At 43.2% G+C, this 27,982-nt stretch overlaps 2 protein-coding genes across 3 annotated transcripts in view; both read right to left on the bottom strand.

Annotated features, from left to right (window-relative positions):
* Positions 1 to 16,440, bottom strand: part of phlpp1 (PH domain and leucine rich repeat protein phosphatase 1) — a 48,491-nt gene extending 32,051 nt beyond the window's left edge. Inside the window, exon 1 of the mRNA XM_084368376.1 lies at positions 14,279 to 16,440. Within this exon, the coding sequence (XP_084224502.1) occupies positions 14,279 to 15,911 (1,633 nt within the window). The 5' untranslated portion in view covers positions 15,912 to 16,440. The remainder of the gene's footprint in view (positions 1 to 14,278) is intronic.
* A 2,067-nt stretch (positions 16,441 to 18,507) lies between these two features.
* LOC311266173 (phosphatase and actin regulator 1-like) overlaps positions 18,508 to 27,982 on the bottom strand; it is a 66,715-nt gene continuing 57,240 nt past the window's right edge. For both annotated transcript variants that reach the window (XM_084368386.1, XM_084368385.1), the window contains exons 8-12: positions 26,717 to 26,772; positions 24,939 to 25,000; positions 23,515 to 23,659; positions 20,999 to 21,071; positions 18,508 to 20,843 (exon numbers count right to left, since the gene is read on the bottom strand). In XM_084368386.1, the coding sequence (XP_084224512.1) occupies positions 20,828 to 20,843; positions 20,999 to 21,071; positions 23,515 to 23,659; positions 24,939 to 25,000; positions 26,717 to 26,772 (352 nt within the window). In that variant the 3' untranslated portion in view covers positions 18,508 to 20,827. The remainder of the gene's footprint in view (positions 20,844 to 20,998; positions 21,072 to 23,514; positions 23,660 to 24,938; positions 25,001 to 26,716; positions 26,773 to 27,982) is intronic.

The raw sequence follows: 27,982 nt of genomic DNA, 5'->3' as shown, positions 1-27,982 counted from the left end.
TTTAACAAAGTTGTAGATGCACATGACAGTCCTCTACGAATGACTACTACTTCTCATGGCATGATGACATGGCTGGTCCCAGTCTCTCCAATCTTATTTTGCTTTTTTATAGCATTGAATTCTGCAAATATGCTCTGCAAATTAAATACATCACTTTGGGTTTTGGGTAATGGTGATTGGCATTTTTCACTACTTTCTGTCAATTTGTAACCTGACACGCCAGATGGTTTGCTACACAGAACCATCTGGGTAGTCGTCCTTAGAAAGTGTTTGGTAAAGGGTGGGCTAAAAAATACTTGGCAGGTGATTGGACAAACAATCTGTCAAATTCAACTAATCGGGTTGAAGCCAGTTGGTAGAAGAGCGAAAACATTTCTTCCATTGAGAAAAGCCTTCAGTGCTGTTCACTGCTGAAATACTCTCCAGTTCTGATATAACAGATGCTATAGTAACATCTATGCTGACCTCTTTTGAAGCCGCCATTGTTGTTTTCAAACCAACAGTCAGTCCTAAACTTCGAAGCTGCCAGTAGTTCCTCATTGGACGCTGACTGGTCCGAACCACTCTGGTTCATCCACAAGCGCATAGCTTTAAGCCTGGCAAGATGGATCTACATCCACCCATCTGCCTCGTAAGATACATCAATGTATAGAACAAATGGTTGTCAATTATTGAGCAATCACCAATAAACAATAGTCTGCCCCCTCTAGTTTAAAGGTCCATTTTTGAGTATCCTTCCAAATTCATTTAATACCGAGGCTTTGGGATTGTAGTTTGAGTCAGTCGCCATTCCCAAGCGTAACCATTTGATGAGTTCGGAATGAGACTCAAAAATCACCTTTCTTACAAATCTGACCTTAATTGCCATATTCTGTCATACATAGCAAGAACAGTCAAGAAGAGATGGCTAAAGCCATCCAACTGGTGAGATCAGAACAGGATGATGATAATGCCTCCCATATTTCTTTTAACATTTATAAACATAGTGTGAGAAGTTTCTCAAACACACATATCATCTCATAATTCAGGACACCGGTTGCTCATCAGCAGCGTCACTGTGTCACTTCAGCCTCCGCATTCTGTCACTCAGCAGTTGCTAATGGCCTGCATACAGCAGTAGCCTGTCTCTGCAGCACTCTATACAGCCTTGATAAAAGTGCAGCGCCTTGCGCAGTATGAGGGGCTTAAAGAGAGTGAGAAAGAGATGGGAGTGAGGCATTGTCGTCTTAAGCACCAGTACAATAACCCCCTCCCAGACGAAGAGGTTTAGGCTTACCCACCTAGCATTCAACCCCCCTGGGAAGTGCATCAGGGGAGGGTGAAATGTGAGAGCCGAGGATGAAGGGAGAGCTGCGATAAAGGAGCGGGCTGACAACACCTCCCTCTGATAGCGAGGATAAAGAGGCGCGATGAGAACGCTAATTGGTGAGCCAGTGAAGGTTTGATGTCGTGCAAAAAGGTTAGAGCTGAATGTGGTGGAGTGAGCACGCATCAGCACGTGAGTTTGTGTGTGTGTGTGTGTGTGTGTGTGTGTGACTGTGTTTATGTGTATGTCAGTGATTAATTAGCTTGCAGGGACTCCCGCCTGTTTGTCACCCTGGGTTTCCCTGTTCATTTGTACCACTGCATTAATAATGTCTGTCGCTGATAGAAACGAAAGCGGGGACATTTTACATTCAGAACTCGCCACCCTCACCCTAAAACTCCTTTCGCTCCCCTCGTTCTCATGGTCCCTCTCGACAAGATCATAGTCATGGTCAATATTGCCTTTAATCAAAAAGTGCTTCCCGGAGTGTCTTTTTCCTCAATACCAGCATCATAAGTTCTCTTTTAGTAACTCCGACAGACCACTGAAGCTATATAGCAACTAAGTCCAAAATCAATAATAATATACAGGGGAGAGTGAACTTTACCCTCACAATACAACATCCTCTGTGAAAAGAGCCACTCAACTTGAAGTACTTTTAAAGGAGAAATAGACAGCTTTTCCCCCTTTTCGCATTTCCTTGCGGCATTACTGTTGGTGTCGCTGTCGCAAACACAGTGTTAGCAACATGACTACCGCTAGCATCCCAGCTACTGTCCAAAGCAAAAACACAACAGTGAAAAATCCCAATTTGACCCCAATTTCAGTGCTACGAAAAGGCAGAAAAAACGTTGGTTTCTCGAGTCTCACTGGTAGCGGGGACACATATCAAGGGGGGAAGAGACTTTGACACAACACCGAAGCTCATCCGTTTACTTGTTTTACCAAAGTTTCTATCACTCTCCCTCTTCAGCATCTTTGCCTCCTCCTTCACATGGGTTCTTTTTCTTTTGGAGTTATTTCACCGTTACCTGGGGATAGCGACCACGGAAATCCGTGCCTTTTCCCGTTTTGGTTGCACGATGGCAGACTCGCTTTGTTTGTGCAGTAATGCGTCCTTCATTTTTGCTGAAAAAATACGGACTGGTGGCTGACCAAACAACAAGGTGAAACTGAGGCCATTAGGGAACTAATCTATACACGCATGATGTAATTTTTCTACAGCAATTACACGGTGCAATCAGTATTTATTTCAGAATGATAAGTAGTAGCTAAAAAGTTGTCTAATGCGAGTTTAACTTTATTTTAATGTCACCAGAATCAACCATGCTGTATTAAGTTTTGACTGACAAAAAGTAAAAAATACTAGCATAATTACGTCTGTATTTCACCAAGGCCCAATACTAATTTTGCTAGATTTCCAATTTAATTATAGAGTTTAATCTCATGTTGACACTCAAAAACTGAGGTGTTAATGGAGACTCTGCTGAAGGCCAGCATGGATGTCCATTAGAGGGAGAAAATTTAAAAAGGTCACAAAAGGGCAAAACTGCAAAAGATAATAAGGCGGACTGTTTGTGTCGCAGCACTGGGTGAGATGTTAGACTATGACATTTGGCGAGATTTAACACAGCATAAATAAGCTACTTTCTGATTTATGAGCTGTGTTAAGTGTGCATTACACCGCTCTGACTGCTAACACTGAAAACCCAGAGGGATTCAAGCATCGATTCCGAGAGCTAAATTACTGAGATAAAAAGTAAAAATCACAATTATAGGAGCATCAGAAAAAGGCAAATTCCTTTATTTGTTCATCCTCTTTGTTATGATAAAGGTTGTGTGAGTCAAAGGTGCAACAATGTGACTTTACATGTCGGTGATAAAGAAATATTACACTTTCTTTCCTGTCTGTATAAAACAAAATGGTTATCAGATTTTCAGACCAAGGTTCTTACAGCTTTTTAAGCTTAAGCTTAAGAGTAAATTTCAAGCACTTTTAAGGTGCCTTAACCAAAACTTTCCAGACACTCAAAGCCTTTATCATTACATCTAAGTTACTGTAATACAATTGCAAAAAATAATGTTTATAGAAGTCCTTATCCACAGCGATCAAAGTATACTGTCACATTTATTTACTAGCTGTTCATATTAACTGACTGTATGTTTTGATCATGATTATTTAATGTTATCTGACGCTATGACACAACAAACAGATATGTTGACATGATTATTTAATTTTTAATTTTTATTTTACTTGTTTTTGGTTTACATTATTATAATTCTGCAGATTTTTTAAAGAATAAATTGATTCATTGATTTTCAAACAATGCTTAATTATTTTACTTGTATCAGTAGCATTATTAGTACGGTAGCAATTCTACATTCATGTGTTTTCGAGGATTTTAAGAAGTCTGAGTTTTGAAAAGATGACATGTCACCGTTTGTTTTTCCCAGTGAACAGATGTGGTTTTATGTCCTATGTATGCACTGAGCATGTGCTACCAATCAACGTGTAGACAGATTCCTGAGTAGAGAAAAGCAGATTTAAGTAGGCGGCAGCAACATTTTCATGGATGCGGCACAAGAATAGCAGTGGAGTGAGCAAGAGACGGGGTGAATGCCAGAGCAGTGTACTGTACTGTAATATATAATATATTGGGCCGAAATCTGCAGCCTGCTCGAGGCTGCTGTCTGAACATGTTTTGCTCACAAACGAGGATATTAAAGGGACGTATTTGTGCCATTTGATATCACAAACACACCAAAGCTTAAACACATAAAACAGCCAGTGAGTTTAATCAGTTGGCTCAATTGAAAGTGACTTAATCACTGCAAACAACGGCTCTGTAACAATGCATGCTGTTAGTTGCAGTTTGCCAACAAATTTGGCCCAGCTGAATTCCAGCGTCTCATCTATCATAATGCATTATGCATGATGCCAAGAAACTGTCTTTATGTGAGCAGCGCATGGTTGGCGATGACATAATTTTTGCCGCGCTGATTGGAACTATTAGCCGCTAATCCACAATGAAAGGCAGTCGGACCACTTTCAGTTTCCTTGTGTTTCCCTGAGGGTACGCCACTGACACATAGATAAGCACATCGTTGTTATTGTTTGTACTTAACCTCTAATGCCTTTCATTATCAGAAGCTATGAAGGCCTTTGGTAGCTTAGCTAAATCTGGCGGCGAGCCACTGGGATGTTGCAGGCATCCAAGCTGGTCTGGGAGACTTTATATTAAAAGCTGCCATGTTGTGGCATTCCTTTGATAGTGAAAAAGAAGGAGAGCAATAAGGAGATTCATACAAGGAAAGAGCACAAGCAATAATAAAAGGTAAACAGTGGCTGTTATTATTTCTAGTCCGGCTAGAATGCATCTGATGGGCCGCAGTTGCCTCGGGGTAATTGAGAGGGAAGCTGTCCATGAAGACAGCGGCTACAGAGTCAGTTGCTCTTTAATCCCACAGACGGACAGGCCACAAAGTAATCAGACCCCAGATCTGTGGTTAAAGCTACAATCGGTCTGGTTCAGGAGCAGAGAGAGAAAGGAGGGAGGCTTTCACACAACAAGAGTGGGAGCGAGAGTGAGAGTGAGAATTAAAGGGCTGCTCTCTCTCTCCCGATGATGCACACAGGGACAGCAACGAGTGAATGAATGAGATTGTGATGTTGTTGCACATTCCCCTGGCCCCACGTGCTCACTTTTCTCCCCCCAACCCCCACCCCACTCCTCCCTCCTTTCCTTTTCTTTTGTTTTGTTTAAAATTTAACAAGGTCTGGAACAGCGGAGGGCTGAAGCGGGCATCCGGGGTGTTTTGGCTCAGCTTCATGTCACATGCAGGGGCCATGTGAACACAGTGGCACTGAGAGGAGAGAGGGGGGGGAGGCGGTGGTGGTGGTGAGGGGGTGCTGGGTGGCGGGAGGGCAGTGAGAGAGAAAGAGAGGGGCAGAGAGAGAGAGAGAGGATAGTGAGAAAAAAAAAAAAAAAGAACCAAAGAGGGGAAGTCTTTAACCACAGGGACTTGGAAGTGGTGAGAGCCAGAAAAGAACTGGGTGGCAGTCGAAACGACTGTATTCATGAGAAAAGACGCCGCAAATGAAACAGAAACTACAGACCGGCCCCGCAAATAATAACCACACGCAAGCAAAAACAGGATCAAATGCAAAGGTGAAGGACACAGGCAGAGAAAGTGAGAGCAGCTGACAGCGCCACAGTTTTTTTTTCCAGGGCCTGGGTGATTATCAAACTGCCCAGCTAACAGCAAGAGACAAGCAAATTGCCATGTTAATGATTGAGACTGGCACATGCACATGCAGTGATGTGTCTCCCCTCGGTCTCTCTGGGCTGAGAAATGGACTGTTAGTTTGACAAGCCTCAGCCTTTACCGGCCAAACAATTTAACAATTGTAATTTAACACAATTCAATAGAATAATCCTGCATTAAACATGCGTTTATGTAGTAAAAATGTTTTGTTTCAGCAGAGAATATTAGAAACACAGCTGGAAACAATGCATTCCAAAACATTGCATATGTAAAACCTTTAATCCGATATATACAGCGGTATTGGCATATACTGTTTGTTGTTCAACATGTGCGGATATGAAAACATTTTATTATAATGCACAAAAAGAGGCTTGGGCTGATTTATACTTACTGAAGTTTACCGTTTCACTGCATGTCATTTTGGACAATAAAGCTTATTGTTAAAGGTCCAATTTGTAATAAAGTTTATTTTTGAGAAAAAAAATAATACAAAAATTGTACCTTTAGAACTTTAAAAAATCCTGTATTATATATATATATATATATATATATATGTAAGTATCTGCTTATTATCAATGTGATGCCAGCAACATTTTTCAAGCAAGTTGGGACGGAGCAACGACAGACGGGGAAAAACAGAAACCAGAAAGCATAATGCCAGTCAATCCACCACTAGTGCCTGGGCTTTCTTTACTGTCAAAGTCAAATATCTTCTTTATTCATAGACCCCAAATAATACCATGCAGCTATCTTCCAATTCAAAATAGCTGTCATGTACTTGTTTTTTCCTTTGTAATTCCTTTATTTTCTCCTCCATATTGACCAACCGAGGCCAATTATAAGGTGACTGGGCTCCTGCCAGGTGTAGGGGGGTGGGGTTAATTGTTGTGTTGTGCTGTGTTGTGTTTGTTGTGTTTGTATATTACCCATGTTAAACAATAAAAAGTTGATAACAAAAAAAAGGATTAGTGTGTGTGACCAATATATCAGTTGGCCTACATTAACAGCTGATAATGACCTATCACAGGTATACTGGTATCAGTGTATATGTGGTCCAAAATGTACCAATATGAAAACTTTTTTGTAGATAATACTGTTCTGATATATTAATATCAGAAGTCAGCCCCAAATATCAATTATCAGTCAGACTCTATAAAGAATATTTCTACAAAGGATCATTAACACTTCATAAAACACATTGTGAGTAAACACATGTTGTTTGGAAATTACTACATTATGTTTTTATTTCCTTTCAACATTTTTGGAATCAGCAATGTACAATTTTGAGGAGCTTGTACTTGGAGTATTTCCACACCATATATAAGATAAATACTGTACTCTGTACTTTGTGCTGTACTTAAAAGGTAAGGATCTTACATACGAAACCAGCAGTATATAAAGTTGTTATAAGGAACACCAATTTGGCCAGCAGCAATAAAAGTTGCTTACACATTAACATATCTGTTGTAGTAATCTATTCGTGAGAAAATAACTTGCTGAAAGGATCCCTTCCTCCTAAATAACTGATTGTATAGCCACCTGAAGTCAGTGAAAACAACACTGCTGACATATTAACCTTTATGGTTGACATGGCTAACTTGCTAGCAAACAGTTTTCTATTTACACACCAAGCAGATGCAGAGCAAAATAAGCATTTGTTTGTACAGCTGATGAATGGAAAACCAATATTCATTCTCTTTTAGCTCCGTTTTTGGTCTCCACCAACTCCTACAGTATATAGCTGACTCTTAAGATGCCAACGCTCTATTTCTGTTCACCAGCTAAATTCGATAATTAGGTCAGCATACAGATGTTATCATGAGAGTTTTTTGAGAAGTGGAAACGGAGCTTTTAAACCAATCCAAACAGCAAAGGTACTAGCCAGAAAACCAAAGGAATGAACTGACATTGCGGCATTTCAATCTTTACTAAAGGAAATTATATAAATTCATTCTTCCAATTCCTCCAATACAGCACCACCACTGGTCTACAGCAGGCCTACTGTGTTGCATAAGACTGCACAGGTGTACCGAAGGAGCTAGTATGTAAGATAATGCTGAAAAATGATTAAAATGTAGATATATATTAATTGCAATGTCTAATAGAATAATCAAAGTGTGGCACCTGTGCAGTATATAATTGTGCATAGTTGTTCCTGTACATCTATGTCCCTCTGTTCCCTTTCAAAGAAACACTTGCTGATGAGGAAGTACTATTCCTGCACTTCAGCATTTTTGAGAGTGATGAACTTTAAACTAGGTCAATTCATATCAACAACTCTGCCCCTTCGCTCTGTTTGAGCAGAGTCCATAGAAACAAGCTCAGCTCCACCCAAACACAACTTATCTAGCCACGTCCAGATGACACAAACAAAGATTTGGGGACAGTTTGGTAACGCTCTGAATTCCATTCATGTAATACTGCTGGCCTAACACTACATCTGTTCAGCCTGTTTCTGCAGTGCAGTAGGGTGCCTATGTTAAAAAAAACAAGATCTCCAACAAATAAAACAGCTGGCCCAAAACCTAACTGATTTTATCCTTTTGTAATTACCAAATGCGCGTTTCAAGGAGATGAAACGCTACGATCGGAATTTTAAACATAATGCAAAATAACCTCTCTAGAGACTCCAGCTTTGTAAAACAAATCAGTGTGAGCACCACTGGAGCGGCGGTATTTAAAAAAACTCCCATCCAGGAATTGACACAGTTCTGTCCTGTATACTAGCCGGCAAGCAGGCCGTGTGCTCCCTAATCGGAATTTTTGGGCCTCTTTAATGCTGAGGGTTGCAGATGTTGCCTGGTATTAGGCTGTGCTGCTGCTGATCAAAGCTGTGGAGAGTGAGCCCCTGCTGGCCTGCCTCTAATCCCACCCCCCTCCTCGTGCAGGGACCAGTCCTCCGCTGGGGGACAGTCAGCCTTACTCCATGACCCCGCTGAAGGGAGGACCTTTTCACCACCCTTGCTTGTGGAGAACACCACCTACTCCAGAACCCTCCCGGAGGTTTCTGGGAAGCATTCGCCATGGGCAGTTTGACAGACAGCCGAGGGGCCGGTCTGCTCCCATAAGGCAGGAAAAGCGGCTGCCCTTCCCTGCCCCCTTCCCCAATTCCCTATCTCAGAATGTGCCGGCAGGCAGACAGGAGTGACGTATCAGCGTGACATTGTTCAGCATAGATTTAGCTGCTTACCACAGAGCAATGGGAATTTTAATGGCATGCTCCTCCGTTTCTTTTCTACTCGTTTCCACAGGCGGCTCGGACTAAACACCGAAACATGTACACTAACTCACAGAGGAGGCAGTGAGAAAGAGTGCTTTTAAGTGCGCTAGAGCTGTAAAAATAAGTACCTTAGCCTTTCATTAATGTTTTTTTTAAGACAGTTATGAGGGTGACCAGTAATTCTCAGAGAGGAGAGCAATAAGCGAGGGAGAGATAAAGAGATATGGGAAGATAAATGGAAACTGTCAGATGGTGTGAGGGAGGAGGAGATGCGAGGCAAGATAGCGAGAGGAGAGGGAGGGGGATCGATCATGAGAGAAATTGAGAGAGGGAGGCAGATTCGGCGCGAGAGGAGAAGAGGGTGGGAGGATGTCAGCCAAGAAGGCAATCTATATTAGACAGAAAACAGCTCCCCTGGCTTTAACTGCTACAAGCTGACACCACCATCCTCTCCATGTCTGCCTCAGTAGACGCACGCACACGTGTGGAGATATCAGCTCCACGCCGAGGCTGTGCGGCCAACCTCTCACTTGAGACCATTTCTACACGTGTGGCTCGCACGTGAAGAGACATGAAATACATACAAATCTATTCTATGATTACTTTTTTTGAAATCCCGGGTTGCAGGCATATACTGGTGAACGCAAAATCTCAGCGAACACCGAGACATGCGTATTAGATTTGAGCTCTGGAACGTGTGAAATCTGATTACACAATTACATAATGACTCAGCAATAGGCCATTTAGAAAGACCATTAGCTGTCAAGCCCAAGAACATGGATGTGAGAAAGGATGAGGCAGCCTCCCCGGAGTGTTTACATACATGGAGACGCTGTAGTTTTGGTAATCAGAGCCGCGTTATAGTGAGGCCGACGCTCGAGTTGTTGCGATTCACAAATGTCTCCTGACCACTAAAGCATAATTTGAATGGCAAAATTCATTCAAGCTAAACCACTACGAGGAATCTCTCATATTGTTCTCAGGATAACCGGTGGATGATCATAAAAAACAAAACAATGACAAAATCTGCGCAGACTGTTCTCCTTCTGCCTTTGAAAAATGTTTGCAAGTGTGAGTGTGGGAGCAATCTGGCGTGCTGACTGTACGGAGAGAGGGACGTGGCGGCGCAGACAAGACGAGAGTGAACGGTTCTCTGCTTAATAGCTGCCACAGCCTGCTGGAGAAAGCTGGGAGCTTCATTAAGCCTTTAAACCCCGCAGAGTCCTTTAAGTCATCACGTCAGCAGCCGCTGCCTCCTCGGAGAGGGCCCCAGGTTAGAGTGGAGAGACACAGTCGTGAATTGAGATTCCTCTAAGCTTTTACAGTAATTGAACTATCACTGTCTTCTTACTATGTTAACATCTCGCGTCAATAGACATCATATCAGCCGGAGGAGGCTGCCTCCATTACTCATGTGTCTGTTGAGAGTTGAGTGGTTTTAGTTTATTGCATTCGATATTGATTTAAACTTTATTCGAGTAGGACGGTAACAATTTGAAGCCAGAAAGACGCATGACTTTTGAAGTTTTATGTTTCTGTGAGGTCATTTAACAATACTGGCATTGTGTTTATTTCATTTTTAATTCCACCGATAGTCCTGGGGTCATCTATTTTGCAAGTCTGATGAATGTGACCAAAAATGAAGTTGGGAAAGGGAGATCATGTATAGAAAAACAAGAGAAATGTACACAGGAAGTGGGAGAAGTAAGAATAAATACACTAAGCACACATTTAAAAAGGATGTATTTCTTCCAGGTCTCACATTTACACAGTTTTGCTTCTTAAAAAAGATGCTATTCTGTCAGCTAAACATGCTGTTAGGTTAAACCAGGTGATGACAGAGATGCACAATCTTTGCAATAACGGCCTTAGAGTTGTAGCTCGGCCCCAAAGCAATAAAATAGTATGTTATTATTTGAATTTTGTAAATAAGCACCTCAATAACGGCGAGGCAATGAGCATGAAATCCACATTTGCTTTGTGAATCATTGCAGAGAAAGCTTTATATTAAAAACGCGCAATAAAGGAGTGCACTACGCAACGTTATTTTGAGTAACAGAGAAATAAAAATGCCATTACCAGTCGTGATCACAACTTCAAATTATAACTTCTACCTTTTTCTGTCAGCTATAAAAAAAAAAAAAAGCTTGTAAGCAGGTGCATTTTGTTTGTCAAAGCAGAGCCATTATCCGTAACACTCAATTAGACATCTCCGCTTTTATTATTTCCGCGTGAACAAATCTTCCTGCCAAGTTCACCTTGCTGGCAGACACTCAAGACAACACGGGATTATTACCTGAAAATTGGGTGCAGGGCTATTGAAACCGTTATCGAGCCTGACTTTGTTCCGCAGGAGCCTGAGCTATAAACCTGGAGGTATTAATACCTTGATAGTTTCTAGGCCAGTATATGCCAGCGCTCATTAATCTCGCTCATAAAGCAGGCCAAACCTTAACACCCCTCTACGTTTACAAGAAACTGCTTTTAAAAAAAGGCAAACATCTCAGCTTTAATAGGGTGAAGTAGAAAGCTCACTAAAACACAGTGGGTATGCTTGAAGTGCATGGATGAGAGTGTTTGCGAAGCTGAGTAGCCTAATGAATCTAAATTATTTAGTGTGCTGCTTTGGTTTGGTTAAGAACTCCAAGTCCCCCGCCTCTAGGAAAACCCTGTGCCAATGTGTGTTAGGGTTCAGTATGCCACTTCCTTTTTTCCTTTCTTGTTAGTCGACACACACAGACACACTACTACCTCTGGGTAAAGGGACCAGACCCATCCAAGCAGGGGGCAGCTTCATTACTGGCTGGGCTGAGGATCTCCTGTCCTCAGAGCAGAAGCCCTATTGACTGAGCGGCGCTGACCTGAACCCAATACTTCTACCTGAATGGGCAATTAAATCATGGCTCTGCTCAAGAGTACATTTAGAAAAATCTGTTAAAGCCTCTTGAGGAAGTGGAATTTTTATTTAGAGCTGTGGCACGTTGGGCCTCACAGCAACAGAATGTGCATGTATTGATTATATGAGTCTGAGTATGTTTGAAAAAAAAAAAAAAAAAACTCTTTTCCCTTGTACTCAAAACTCTAATAAAGCTGGCTCGGCATTACAAGAGGCTCCTGTGTGGGCAGCTCTGAAAGGATCACTCGTCAGGCTGCCAAAGAGGACAGCGGCCCTTTGATCTAGGCAGCCTTCTGTACATGTGCATGTGTGTGTGTGTTTGTGTGCGAGTCTAGCAGGGCAAAGTGAGTTCTCTCATCTGGCCACTGCAAAAGTCTGTGCACTCAAAGCACGACCTGGACCCTTCAAAGTCAAACCGGCCTCTGCATTGTCCGAAAGGATGTGGCAAGACGCACCGTGGCACGACTTCACAGCCTCTTCCCATCATCCCCCTGCTTCCCTAATCGCGCCGAGTGCTGAGTACCTCATCTGTCGCTCTTATTAAAGTTGCAGCACAGACTGGCTGCTCATATGCTTAATATCTATGTCATATCTAGCGTTAAAGTCGCACAGTGCTCTTATTGAGCGACTGCATAATAAAAGAGAGTTTAGATACTGGACTTCCTGTATCAAAGGCCGCTCTGCGCGCAAAGGCATGCGGACAGAAAGGCCCTCATTGTGACTGAGGTCTACAGTTGTGGCAGCTGCGCCTGAGAGTCAGCCAGCAAGTCAGCTGAGACTGGGCCTATCTCCACTATCTGGGCAGGACAACCATTCAAAGTCAGCTCAACATGTGTCAGCACAGCGTCCCCCCCTCCTCCCTCGCCCCACTTCCTCCTCAGCAGACGTGCCTGACATTCTAGACGAGCCAGCGTGCATTCCTCACATGCTTCCATCGCGTAAGGATACGCAGAAGAGCGGGCCAGACATGTCACAGGAGCATCAGCGCTGCTTTCTCTTTAGAGTGAATGTATCTGTGTGTGTGTCTCCACTGAATGAGAATTAGGCCTTTTGTGCAGCGAGCAGCCTGGGTGTTGAGCGGTGCTTATTGGCTGTGAGGGGAGGGAGGGGGGGGGGTGGCTGTAGCGAGAGCTCAGGTGACCACAGTTAAGCTGTCTCACATGGGATGTGGAGGCGTCGCTCTCGGAGGACTAGTCTAGCCCGCCTGTAGCGGCTGCCGCTACTGCTGGTTGAGCTCAGCTGACTGCACAAGCTCGTGTAGGACTCTTTCTTTTTTTTTTCCCTGAATGCACATCCATCCACATGTGCCCCAGCGAGCATGCTCATGCTGCCTGCCATATGATGCCATCTAAATGAAATCATTCTACCTCAAGCGAGCCAGGATTCAAGAGCACGATAGGTCATCATGAGGCGCATGTGACTGCGAACGGAAGCACATGTGGTCATTTTAAGCTTCATACTGAGTGACCTCTAGATCAACAGCCTCTCGAGACAGGAAGCTAGAGACTGTTAGTGCCTCTACTTCAGACCCAACAGTTTATCCTCAACTGTCCTCACCAGACACTCAGTTTCACCGCCCCCTCTCCCATTTTCACTTTCCTCAGCAGCAGTGGTGGAGGCAGTGGCGTGGTAAAGAAAAGGGCTTCCTGAGCTTTGGAGGAGCACGTTAACACAGCTTGGCAGGCAGTTAGTTAGTGTGACAGTAGCAGCACTGGATGCCAATAGGACAGGCACTGTGCAGCATCTCAATGACCAGAATTCACTGGGTCCACAGAGAGGGTTTATGGTCCTCCCAGCCATACCGCTCCCGCCCCTACTCTCCATCCAACCACAAAGGCATTCAGGCTTTTCATTAGGATGATAATGGGGCAAAAGCCGGAAAGGGCCTCATGTCTGAGCACCATAAGTTGTGGTGATGGCTTTGTGGCGATGTCATGCGTGTCCATGGGAGCACAGTGTGCTGCTACGGTCCAAAAAAGACAGTCCGGAACGGAAGAGGCAGAAAAAAACATGAAACTTTGAAGAAAGTCACAGATGCAAAGGTAGCTTTCACAGACCATGACCTCACTGTGACCCTTTTAAGCCACCACACAGTTAAACCTGAACTTGTTAACCATCACTGGGAAGCACAATAAAGCTATTCTTTTAAAAATAGCCCTCTGCAATGCTTCTGCGGTGAGCTGAGGTCTTGTGCTGCATTCACCTTGCCTGACAGCATTTACAATGTGTGACAGTACTATCAGCAACATGTGGACCTGTTCTTATCAGCGCTGCAAGAATTTAAAACATTAGACTCTCGAGCTCATGCCACTAACCATCTGCATCCAGAGTCTGGTCAGTGATCAGATTGAGAAACGTGCAAAAAGGAAATAAACTGTTGCTTTGCTCGATTCATACAATGTAATGATGAGACACCTGCAGTAATGCACCTGTCTCATTTTGTGATACAGGTTGACAACCTGTTACACACCCCACAACACACAGGATCTGCAGTCCAAAGTGTGTAGTGTGCCACAGGGCAAGGCCTCAACAAGTCCTAGAATGAGCAGAGACCTGATCAGAGGCAGTGAGATCGTATCATTGAACTTACCGGCATAGAAACGTAACAAGGAGCCGATTTCTGTGTTAAGGCCTTCCTCTTGAACTCTCCACGGGTCCTTAAATCCAAGCTTAAAGAGAAAGTCATTCTGGATCTGCAGAGGGCTCTCATCTGGACTAAGTCTCCTGACAGCCTCACCGTGCAGCTGAACATACAGCGTGGGGCTGGAATCACAGGAATCTCCGTTGTGATCTGCCGTCAGCCCTGATTTTAGAGCACTTCGGCCACAGTCCGGATCTTGGATGTCAGGTGTATTACCTGTAGAACAGGCTCTTGACAATGAGCCGCCACTACTGCTGGGTGGCAGGCTGCCCAGACTGTGTGGGTTGAGTCTGCTCTCTGCTCCCATATTGTTTGCCATGTTGTTTAAATGTTCCATGTTGCACTGCTGGTAGTTGGCAGTGACAGCAGCGATCCCATTGGTGTGATGTTGGGAGATGGGGTCCATACTCGAGCTCGACGCAGGACAGTCGAGCTCCAGCTCGTCCGAGGAGCTGCCGTACATGTCGTGGCCCTCTGTGGCGCTATCGAACGAGGGGCTGAGGATGGACGCCTCTGTGCCCAGGACCATGTCGTCGCTGAGGGAGTCCCTGTGCTCGCTGAGCCGGGCCCCGGAGCTCAGGTCATCAAAAGCACTGCTCTCCACATCCGAGCCAGAATTTAATCCATAGCTGTCCACACCGTTCCTGTGCTCAGAGTCGTCATCGTTGGGGGTGTCTATGTTAGAGTTAGAGTTTAAATCAGACAGAGAACAGGTTATGTTGTCTTGTGACTCTGATTCTGGGGTGAAAAGTTTTCCATCAACGTCCTGTTGCTTTTGCCTCTCATCTGCATTCTCCATGAGCAGCAGTCTCAGCCTGTCACTGGGATGGCCCCTCAGCTCGGTGGACTCCAGGCGAGTCAGGTGGCTGCATTTTATACTCGAGTCTTCATTCACCTTGCACGGGTTATCGTTATACTCATACTTCACATTGCAGTTGCCATTTTGGTCAGTCTTGGGGTTATCTTTACAAAAAATGCGCATAACGGAGCTCGACTTACTGCAGAGTTTGCTCAGACGGAGCGCCACCTCGCCGGCTGTGGTGTCCATAGTGCAAAGGACCGGTCTGGGATATGAGGGCGTCAGTCTGTCGTGGACATGTATGGAGCCCCGGTGGAGGTCCGCTCTCACCCACTCGCGATCGGCGGGCTGCAGCTGCATGTTCTGTCGGTGCTTCAGAAGAGTCTTCCTATCCAGACTCCGGGTGTGTAGAGACGCAGAGGACAGGGCCGAGTTCATCTTGGCGCCGCAGGCGGCGGTGACAGCTGGGGTGGCGGTGGCTGCAGCTGCGGCGGAGAGGTTCCTCTTCAAGCGCCTCCGTCTCAACAGGAGAGAGCTGGAGTTGCTGGATGAGCCCCGGCCATTAGACGCCACGGCTCGGTTTGACGCACTAGATCCCACGGTGGAGGCGGAATGAGCGAGGCTCGTCCCGTTCTTTGCCTCTACGCGGGAGGGTGCCAAATGTCCACCGCCATCATCCGCCGGAGTCCCCCGGGCGACAGACAGTCCGCTGGGCTTCTTCATTAACTTGGTCGCGCCTCCATCCGACGCGCCATCCTCAGCGACAGCCTGCACACTTTCCATCTCTGCCAATGAAAAGTCCCCCGCTCTAAATAAATAACGGTGCGCACTTGGTTACACCTACAACCTCTACATTTAAAAGCCTGAATACGTGCCCGCCGTGGTAAATGTCCGCCGACTGGGCGGTGTTGCCGACTTATTCCGCTGGTAGTCATTCACTTCTCGCCGTCCTCTCCCCGTCGGAGTCTCCTCCGCTGCTCCAGAAAAAACATTTTAGCGATTCAATCCGCTGTAAAGAGGCTGGGCGCGGGGACAGATCAGGGCGGAGACGTGACTGTGCGTCCCATTTAGACCGAAATACAGCGCTGGAATATGAAATGAACGTCGGCCGACCTCCTACGCAAATACTGCCTGATATATATTCATGAGGAGGACACAAGATGGGGGTCGCTAACAACAACGCGGTGGGTTGTGGGAAGTGTATTGTCCCGGCGAGCGTCCAACCGCCGCGGCCGTTGGCGTCGTGAATACATTTCCCGTGAGGCTTTGCGTCAGTTTCAGTCAAGCGAGGCGGTGAACAGATGAGAGGCGTAAACATAGCTCGTATAAAATGTTTGGTGTGCGGCTGCTGGAGCGCGTCCTCTTATCTGCCGCGGTGTTATCGCTACGGAGGCTCACGAGGAAAATAATACCACTCAGTGTGGTCCGCTTACTTCACACGCAGGCCGAACTTATCAGCTGTCAACTGTTGAATACCACAGAAAACTGTCGTTTACAAGCACCTGAACGCAACGTCGTTACTTCCCCGTCAGTAAAGTCTACATTTCAGCTTCGTTGCGGGTCTATTTATGTTAGACTAGTGGTGACTAGGCAAATAACTTGGAGCACCATCTCATCAGGACGCCATTTCACAAGGCCACACGAGCCCGGCTCAGTCTACAGCCTCTGATTCTGTTGTGTTTCTCGCCATCTAGTGGCGCAAACAGCAAAGCTTGACCTGGAGCTTTCTCCTGTCGAGGACACAGCGACCCTGAGCAAGAGGAAGCCCGGGGCTTTCACTCCTTTTTTCAGGTCATCCCCCTTTTTTTTCTACATTTGTTGCAGCCAAATGGGTTTTTACTGTAGGTGGTGTGGAGCAGTGTTATTGTCAAGCTGCAAATAAGACTTTTGTGACTGCTTGTAGTGGAATAGGCCTATAGCTAAGTACACGACTCAGAATTATTTAGGGATATTGGGTATTTTAGTGTTTCACTTAGTGTTATTCTGTGACATATCTGATTTTTTATGTGTTTGGTCCCCAAAAATAAAGCAACACATTTCATTTGACTTGTTTTGCATGTCCACGCTAATGCAAATATGCACCCATATCCCAATACCCCTAACTCATTTTGAGTAGTGTATATACTACAAACTCAAGGTAGGGCTACTTTGAGTATTTTCATTTTAAGCAACTTTATATGTCTACTTCACTACATTTCAGAGGCAGATATTACACTAATGCAAAAGTAATATACTCTTAATGTCGTGCAAAATGTTGCAATACTTTACATTAAAGGTTTCAGTGTGGGCAGAACTTCATTCTTTATCTAGAAACATGACCTGTGAACTAAATGCAAAATAAAGTTTAGTCCCACTACAGTGAGAAAAGATGCAAACTGATTTACAGACTTACCTAAAACTGGAAGCAAATGAATGTTGTTTTCAGACACATACTGTGGGAGGTTTGTTCACATCTCTAATGCTTATAAACACAGCACAAACTGTTGAATATTCTCTGCCAGTCTCCAGTTTTCTATGTGAATTCAGCAGAAGATTATCAAGGTGATGTTTTAATGAGTGGAGGGCCTGAAGAAAAGAACAGGAACTATAGCTTCATAGTAAAGTTTATGACTATAATTCAACAAAAGTTTAATTAAAGCAGTCTTTGCTGGCTGTTACAATTCCCACTGTTCATAGTGGTTATAAGATCCCTTCCTAATGCACTTCTAAGGTAAGTAAGCAAACATTGTCACATACTATATGGACATGTGACCACTATTTTAAGACAAGCCTGAAAAACTTTGAACCTTTTTAGATTGAATGATACAGCACGTCAAACATCAACTTCTTTTATATGAGAGCAGGTGCAGATAACGCCCTGCTCAACTGGATACATTCAACGATGCAAGGTCCATTCATTATTCTTTTTTTTTTTGTGAAGGCGTCACTTATTTGTAGTCGGCATCAGATCTCTCTTAGTTAAAAAAGGAACGGCTGTGTTTTCAAGGCCCAACCTCTTGAAGTATGCTTGCCACAATACCACTGCATTCATAAGGAGTTCCCTTACAACCTGAGACCAGATGTGATTCTTCCGAACTACCTGACCATGTGTCATCATTCAAAAGCAAATTCATCATGAAGTAGTGTAATACAAGATAAATACAGGCCTTACAGGAGAGAAAAATGAAAACAATTTCGAGCCTGATTGAAAATATCTGACAAAAATTAAAATCTTTTGCAATAAATCTGGATGAGGCTCTGGCAAACTTAACATTAGCAAAAGAGTCTACTGTCATAAATGTCCCAATAGTTTAAAATCACAAGAATGCGTCGGTATCATTGTAATATTCTCGTCTTGTTGATTTTTTTATCTCAAAAATAATAATTCAAACAGTTGAAATGCATTCAGAAATGGGATTTAATTGGCATGACGTATCCTTTACATGGTATTCTGTATTTCAAAAATGAAAAAAAAAAGGAACACTTTCAGATTCGTTCAGTTGCTCCACCAACATGTAAAAGGAAACAGATTATTGCTGAATTCATGTTCCTTGATTCCAGCAAAATGGGGGAAGAAAAAAAAAAAAACCTCATGCTCTGCCCAGCGGCTCAGGTTTGTTTCTTAGAGCTGAAATGAGAACTGGAGCGTATTTTGTATAAATTCATTCCTATTTATGCTCTATTGTACTGAACCTATGGACGGAAAATTTCAAACAATGGCATGATGCTGGAATCATACAGAAGCTGGTTCTAACACACAAATAAAATACCTCACATTTCAAAGTCTCTGAGATTAGATGACCCAGTGAAGATTTGATTTTAAAAAGGAGCATTGTGATGCGTGCTCCGAACTCTAACAAAACCCCTATTAATTTACATAAAAATCATAAAGTGCAAAACAATTTTTTATATTCTCGGTTCCCAGGTTCTATTGGGTCATCTATCCATCACTGATTGGAGACCTTGAAAATGAGGGAGAACACGTTTTCCTTTGCAAACAGATGCATCATGTCTACTGCTTTTCTTCATCTGACGAACGTGAATTTCATATTGCAACTTTAAAAGTAAAACAGTAAAAAATAATAAAAATAGTCTGTGTACGTAAAGCTTATGAGCATTGGAACAGTGGCGTAGGATCGGTGATAACAAGACCATCAAAGTGAAGAAACGAGATGGTCACAGATCAGAAATTCAACAATATTTTACACACTTGGGCCCTGACCTCAAAACAGTGACCGTTGTAAAGCCAAACTCTTAACAGTGCAAAGAATTTTAGCGATAAAAATTTAAAAATCCTGACTCAGTGAATTCAGTAAAATCTGTACTCGTGTTTTCCAAAATTGAGAATGCATCATGTTCAATTGCAGACTTGAGACTCAAATCTTGTCCTAATGTGTTGTTAAGCTGTTGAAGATGGTTTTTTTTGGTGGCTCAGTCGAGAAAAAAGCAGAAAAAGTCCTCCTGAATAAAGCCTTCGTAAAGTATAAAAGAAAATTAAAACCCTGAAGTGAGGCGTAGTGTATAAGCACAGTAAAAAATAACAAAAAAAATAACTGGGTAATACACCTGTAGTTTAACTTCTTCTCTACAAACAACAGATATTGCTTGGTCAAAAGCTTATGAGTATAAAAGTAAAGTGTATAATACAATGCACATTATGAGCAAAGATCATTAAACACACTGCTGCAAACACAAAAAATGTCAGACGACAATGTGGTCGAGCTGAGACGTTAAAAACGTGAAAATGAATCATTTATGATCCGAGTGCCTCTATCAAAAACAAAAAAATATAAAACAGATAATAGTTGCAACACACTGGAACCAGAATATATCTGCCAGCTGCATTTTTTTTTACAATAAATTTCATAAGATTGTGACATGAATGAAACTTGGTCAAGCATGATTCTTCTTTAAATGTAATTTGCCTTCCTCAGTATAAACACAATGTACATTTGGAGAGAGCAAAACTCTCAAATTCACAGTTAGCAATTAGATGTCGTCGGTACAGTGAGAATTGCACGTATGAGGGGAAGAGGAAGAAAAAGTCAGGACTACAGAGTAATGACACAGAGGGGACTCTAGGGGGTGCTATAGCCTAGGAAAAGCAAAAGGAAAAAAAAATATTGCACATGATTCTAATGTTGGACCCCGTCCCTCCCCTCCTGTGTGTCTTCTAAGCTGTTTTTTTTTTCCTTTTTTTTTTTAAAGTCCCAGCAGGTTGAGTTAAGATGGATCTCCTGCTGATAGACTGAGCTCAGAACAGTCATCCCCGCATCCTTGCACAGAGCTGTCCGTAGAGGAGACCGGAGTAAAGAAGAGGGATAAAAACATGTCCACTGAGACACGTCCACTGGTGTTTATTGATGAGTCGAGGTGCGGTCGCCCTCAGCCGGATGTCGAAGGTGTCAATCAATTGCGAACAAAAGCTCTCCCGCAGAACTGAGCGCCTGCCTGAGAGCTCAGCAGAGACAGTCGAGCGAATTCCACAGAGGGGCGATGTGAATCAACTGGAGTCATTATGTGCTACTACAATGGATGGAGTAGTGGGTGTCTGCATCTTGGAGCGTAGTACCGACTCAGTTGTGTGGGTCTTGAAAAGGCATTTCAGAAGACATGGCCTTATTGTAGAAACGGGCACCATTTTTACTGTCCAGCACTTAAGGTTCTCAGTGGAGGAGAGCGCCGGTCCGGCACTGCTCGAGACAGTGAGTGGTAGTCTACTATGGTCTGTGAAACCTGGAAGATGAACACAAAAAGTATTGTTTCAAACATTTCATCACATTTCATCACCTCAGCTGGAGCTCGCTGCACTGTACAGCCAATACAGCATACAAATCACTCCAGCTGCACGCTGAAGTTGATATTGAGGCACACGTGATCGCGCACATTACCTGGTTAAATGGCGACTCGACTCGTGCACTTCCATCTCATTGCTCTTGAAGTCGTTGAGCTCCTTCCGTATAGCTGCCTGCAGAGGACAAACAAGAAGGGAATTTGAGAAAAAGCTGCAGAGGGCTTAGTACACAAACTGCAGCCTCTAAGCTCCGACTCTACCTCCTTTTAGCATGCTTCATGCATCATTTAGGCTTATCTCGAGGCCATGAATGATTCCGCCGAATTCTCTTCTCGCATCACAAGAGCCCTCAATTTCCTCCTCTTGAGACATCTAAGAGTATGAACAATAATATGCAATCTGTTGCTGGTCTGCTCGGGTAGTCCGCTTGTGATTCAACTACGATGAATAGGTGATACCATGGATTTACATATGTTAAAAACACATAAAGTATATAGACGTAATAGTATTTTTAGAACCCCAAGGCAGTAGCAGCAGTCAGTTCTTGGATCAAAACCTAAAGATTACAAACACATTTTAGATTGAAAAGGACTAAAAATCATGGAAAAGATTGGAAATACATCAAGCCGTACTCTATTTCCTCCTCAAGTACATGACTGTTATTGTGATATGAGACTATATATCAGTGTCAAGTGTCTTTTCCTGGTTTAACAGTAAAGTGATGTAATTTTTCTGAACTTACCAGACTGTTCTACTTGTTTCAATACTTGCATTTACCCAATTAGTCATTATATTCACATTGCCAATGAATATTTATCAAACAAGCTCTTGTATTAATATTTTGTGGAAGTACAAATAGTCATCCCTACAACACTGTCGTAGTATTTGTATTGTGACATTTGTTTTTGTCACTCAGTCCTAGCAGTCCTCCTTTATGAAGAGCTTTGAGGAGATTTAAAATAAGAGCTCAAAAATATGGGTCTGATCTGACCCTAAAGGTGAGCTCTGCTACTTTCCCATATAATTTGGGCGTAGGCGATGCACTGGATCTTTCAGATGACCATAAGACCGGGCACTTAGCAGATGTCATGTTCAAGAGCAAAAAATATAAGTGCAGTGGAGTAAATATATTTCTAGGATCTCCAGCTTTACAAGCAACCAAAACAGTACCATTACAACAGAGTATCCAAAGGTTGTAGTTAGGGTAATTGTTGTACAGTTAATATCGAGTTTAAACCTGGAGATAAAAATGAGTCTTACTTGAGTTGAAAATGAAACATTGAATAATGTCTTTTAAGTTTTTCAAATATGTAAACAGAAGCTCTGAAAGTATTTTCTTGACAACCACATCTTCTGTCAGGCAAAATACAAAATACCTATCACTCAGCTCTTAAACTTACTCAAACAGAAAAACACAACTTTACCCTGCTATCACTGGCGTTCAGCACAGCGTGAACAAAAGAACCTAACATTCTTACATACCTCAGATCTCTAGTGACACTATCAACTTCTGAGAGAAAAAAACATTAGAGAAGCAATGCTTTCTCTCATTTTTGAGATTTTGACACCAGAACATTGTTCAAAACAAATAGTTTGATGAATCCAAGGGAGCTGAGATCAGATGTATGAATTACACAGTGTGTAATATAGTCCCAAATCACCAAAGAGCAGAGGTACGCATTTACCAGCAGTACTTTTTCTCTTTTCCAGGAAGGTATTAGAGCACAACCCAAAGCTGTTTCCCATTCATGTAGTTAGACACACACTCATTTGGGACAATGCCCAGTGAACCGTGACCTTTTAAGTTACACCACTGGAGCAGTGGAGGACCGATTGCTTTGCCCAAGGGCACAAAGATTGCAAAGAGATTCTCAAAGTGGGGATGAGTCAAAATTCCAGGAAATAAAATGGTGTGCTGTGCCTTTATTGAAATCATATGTCTCCTCTAATAGGTTGTGTGGTAGCAACCCAGCCAGGTGATGTCATTGTTGTTGCTATTTAGTATGACTCAAGGGGGACGTCTCCGGCCTTGGGGAGGATGCTTCAGAGACAGGAGAGCAAACAATATTCAAATCTGTGTTTAGACGGTAGAAGCAGGAAAAAATGTCAGCTGAGAAGCGCTGCGGCTGAGGGGTCCTGAGGCACTGCTCGTCCGATTATGCTCTTATGTAAGGGGAGCTGTTGCATAATCAAAACGCTGAATCCCCGTGATTTCCACATGAGTGGTCCTCAGGTGTGACCTGGCGTGCTCAGAGCTGCGCAGCATCAAAGCAAAGGAGGCAGCATCGCTGCACCGCAACAAAATCAAGAACTCATTAAAAGTTAGAAGCGTGGACCGCTGGGCAGCGAGCAGCAGGACTGCTCCAGGGTGTTTACTCACATCAGGGAACCAAACAGCTGAGGTGGAACTTGCTGTAACTAGAGAGGAGGAACACATCCTCCGGCCATTACTCTCCTGCCTTACGGGTTGCATCACATGAGGCTCAGACGGGAGGTGGGAGGGGGGAAGGGTTGCATGATGGTGTTTAAAGACATTTGAAAGCAGGCAAGGAGGGATCCTGGGATTATTTCAAGATTATCTCAATTTAACTGTTAGATTAGTGTAAGTGATACTGGCCTTGTCAGCTGCTGTGAGCCGGGTCCAGGGTTTATCTGCCCGCCTGTCATAGTCCTGGGCATCTGACACCTCCACGTAGTCACTGAATCGGATGAGAATTTTGGCCTGTCTCAGCTCCTCTACAGTGGGCCTCTGGCTCAACTGGAACAAGAGCAGAAAGACAGAGTTAAAGAAAAGAAAACCAGGTAAAGTATTGCTACTCCCCATCTTGGTGAGCAACTTTTTAGAACCACATATATTCCAACTCCTTATAGAAACTTGAACATTCAGTATTTCTAATGTAGGTTCATCAGAGAGAACCCGAGACAAGTACAGAGGACTGAAACAGTCAAAAGCAGAAATTCATAAAGAAATGTATTAAGAAAATACAGAAAGAAATTGGGGAAAGAAATACCAGGGAAAAATGCAAAGGGAAAATAACACATAAATAAATATGTAAAGTAAAAAAAAACTTTAATGAATAAATAAAATGGGAAATCAAATGGATAGGGGAGTTAATATAAAGGTTAGTGAATACAGGAGCAAAATAAAACAGAAATTTCAATGTATGTCATATTTCATAAATTAGTGCCAACATTTATTTTTAATATTCTTGTAGTGCATTTAATGCCACAGCTATTTATTTATTGAGCCATTTATTTGTTTATCTATTTTGTATTTCGACTGTTTCAGTGCTCCATATAAAGCACATTGGTGTGTTATACCTTAGCCAACATTTTCAAATAACATTTGTTATGTCGTTAAGTATAAAAATCAGTATTAGCAGATATCTTTATTATTATTATCATCATTATTCTGCTTTTTTCACATTAACATTATTGTAAATATGCCAGAACTTGCTAGTAGGCCAAGGTCAGGTGTAAAGTTGGAAATATACATCACATATTTTTATTTTTTTAACTCTGTATCCACCTCCTAAAATCCAGTTTTAGTCAGGCAATACTCTATACTACATTTGTATTCTATATTACGTTAACCTACAGGTATATACAGTACATTTTGCTTAAAACACAAATATGGCACCAGTGAACTTTCTACACTGTATACCATAAGGCATGCGATGCATAAAATAAAATACCTCAACAGCTGTGAGATTTTTTGCTTTGAGCAGCATGTCTGCAGGTGAGCAGGAAGTGCTATAATCTAATCGAAAGTGATGGGAACATGCTCAACACCTCCCTATGGGGTCGAAGGATTTGGCAGCCAAAATGCTGAAGGACCAAGGGCAACAAGGGCATTGTTGTCTCCTGGGGGAGACCTGAGAACTACAACAACACGTCCGTAACAGACGAGAGACTCTGACTTCTCGCTACAGATGAGTCACTGTCACAGTGTTTGTTTGTGCTGGCCGACAATTTACCCCCTCCAAAGATCACAGAACAAATGTGGGTTTGCACCTTTGGAGCTATTTTGGACTCACCTTTCGTGTTAGCCTTCGTTTGATCTCCCGCTTCTCCTCCATTTCCTCTTGCTCATTGCGAGCTGCAGAGAACGAGAGGTTGAGTGTTACACCGCCAGTTCAGGCACATGCAAATAGAAATGTTTGGAAATCACTGAAAGGGGGAACAAACACACCATTTGCATAATACGGCTCATTAGACTCACACTAAATTGGATAAGTTTCTTATATCCTAAAATATTTTCCATCATTGGCTGTTTAATACTGTTAGGGATGAGTATCAGGGGAGAATGATTGCTTTGTTCCTTTCAAGCTGTCCCAGGGCTTTTTAGTCCATGTTTACGATCAAGTGATTGGCCTATTTAAGGGTTTTACAAGGAAAAAAATGCTGATCACGTTGAGGTCTTGCATCTCTTTAAAAAAAAAAAGAAAAAACATCCACGTCTTGTACTATAAGTCATTTAACAGAGACAGAGGCTCAGAGGAGCAAGTTAAAAGGCGAGACAAGAGCAAACAAGAAGCATGCTGGGACGCTGCTCCTGTTTGCAAAGGCTTCAGCAGTCAAACTGAATTTGTGCTCGTGCTAAACACTTACTGCAGTGCAATTCCCATTTTTGGATTCCAGACGGTTAACCCTCCTGAACATAAAGCCTGTTTGTTTAACCTTGTTACTGTATATGCGAGTCTGACGGCGAGGACATGACTTGTCACTCATGAATTCTTCGCCTTTGTGTTTTCCCCCTGCACTCTGCCAATCACGCAGGAGCCTCTAGGAGCGCAGGGACTGCTGGTAAATCAGCCTTTGATGTGAGAGCCGCAAAGTCCCAGGCAACAGAACTGCTTCTCTCTGATACTGCATGTGTTTGAGCTGAGGAACCCGTCTCCCTCGACGTGACTCCTCGGGGAGCCCTGCTGCCTGCCTGCATGCCTCAGATGAAACGGCAGACCGAGGAGGAATAAAAGGGAAGAGATGCTCGCAACTAGCGCTCACATAACCAGGCCCCTCAAAGCACCAGGCTGCACTATGTGAAGCCTGCATGCACTGACGGCTGCTACAAATATGGAGTCATGCTTTGCTGCAGTGTATGTAATTTACAGTTAGAGAGGGCATTTTACCTATTTTATTACTGCTATGTATGTTTTTTTTAAAGGGACAGTTCACCACAAAGTCAAAAATTCATTTATTTCCTCTTGCCTGTCGCGCTATTTATCAATCTAGATTTTTTTGGTGTGTGAACTGCTGATTTTTGGAGATATCAGCCATGGACATGCCTATCTTCTCTCGAATATAATGGGAGTGGTGGCTTGTGGTGCTCAAAGCGTCACAAAAAATACATTTAAAAAACTCAACAGCAACGTTACAGCTCAGCCGAGGAGGACGCCATTAATGTTTACATCCCGCTCTGTCATGAGCACGCTTCCTTCTGCACGGTGATACGTTGGTGGTTGTAGTTCGGTAGAGAGAAAACAGTTCCTACGTGAAACTGCCCACAACAAGGTCTGTGGATTGTCTTGAGTAACTAGGTCATGATTTCTATAAAGAGACATTTTTGTTGAGTTTTTCAAATGTAATTTTTTGGCACTTTGACCGCCACAAGCCGGGTGCCATCTGGCTCCATTATATTCGAGAGAAAGCAGATAACTCTACAGCTGATATCTCCAAAAGTCTGCAGCCGGCAACAAAACAATCTAGATGGAAAAACAGCACTAGACGCAAGATGAAAAATATGTATTTTTGATTTTGGTGTGAACCGTCCAGCTTAGAGAAAACGTTAAATATACAAGTTTGAGACACTCACGTTTGAGGATGTTCCTCTGTTCCAGCTCCTCTGCTGTGGGTCTCTGACTCAAGCGCCTGGAAGAAACATGCATCCATGGTCAGCACATAATCACAGGCGCTAGGTCGGCATGGCAACACTGAATCAATATGAGGGGGGGAAAAAGCTGAAGTTCATCATGCAAATCAACCTACTTTACATGTAATGGCATGTAATCATCAACTATCACAGTTCAGAGGAAAATCTGTGCTGTTCTTCAGTGGTACATGTAGTGATGCCTAGCTCAGAGAAAGCTGCTCAGTTTCTACATTTTGCCCAGTTTTCACTACACAGCTTCGACAACAACTGCCAGCAAGGTTATCTTATTGACATTTTGTCTCACAGCATGGGTACCATCACAACTGACAACTCTCGACTTAAGAGTAAACTGCAACGTGTTAGTCCCAAACTGAATTAAATATACATAAACTCAGCGTTTCCTTACTTTAGCTTGAGTACAACTTATTTATGAGCAACATAGTTTAATGTTGTTTTTTCCACTGCATCTTATATAAGCCATTCCCTCTTTTGATCGCTTGACAGGTGAACGTCGCGACAAATTTTGCTCAGTCCTTCTCTCTTAATTGAAAGCCTGCATGATAATACGTTGGTGCAATGCAGGGGAGAAGGCCAGTGAAAGGCATATTTCCTGAAGACTCAGCTTTCATCCGATGCTGAATAAGGCAAAGGAGATTATGACACCATCCCGCACCAGCTGAAAGGTTTCAACAACCAAGACAGCTAAAATAAACCAAGCACACACAAAGACACATGGAACACGACAGTCAGACGCTGTCGCACCATTTTCTGCAACATCTGAAGAGACACATTTTGCACAGATTATCTACAATTTCCTCAATTTCTAAGTGGCTGAAATGACTAAAGCACCCAAAGGCAATCTCTGAAAGGTCACTCTAAGTGCTCTCAACTAGGGGACTCTTATTATAGCACTGTGTCAGGACCCTGCGGCGGTGGACCTAACTGTAGGCGCTGGATCAATGATTGTCTCCATCTCGTTAGATGTGACAGCCATCTGGAGCCGCTCAGCCCTGTGAGCTACTGTATGCAGGCCTAGGTCTATGCTCGGAGTGCCTTGTCTCGTCTCATCTTGTGTCATTTCTTCTCCCACCGGAGGGAAAAGTCAAGACACCGGATCTCAGACTGAAGCTCCACGCCTCTCAGTGTGGCCCGAGCATTATATCAGCATCACGCCAGCCAAAACGCAGCTGCTGTAAGTAAACATGCACA

Source organism: Pagrus pagrus (assembly GCF_965226575.1).
Source record: "Pagrus pagrus genome assembly, chromosome: 12".
NCBI classification, from domain to species: domain Eukaryota; kingdom Metazoa; phylum Chordata; class Actinopteri; order Spariformes; family Sparidae; genus Pagrus; species Pagrus pagrus.
This window is presented reverse-complemented; position numbering and strand designations above follow the sequence as displayed.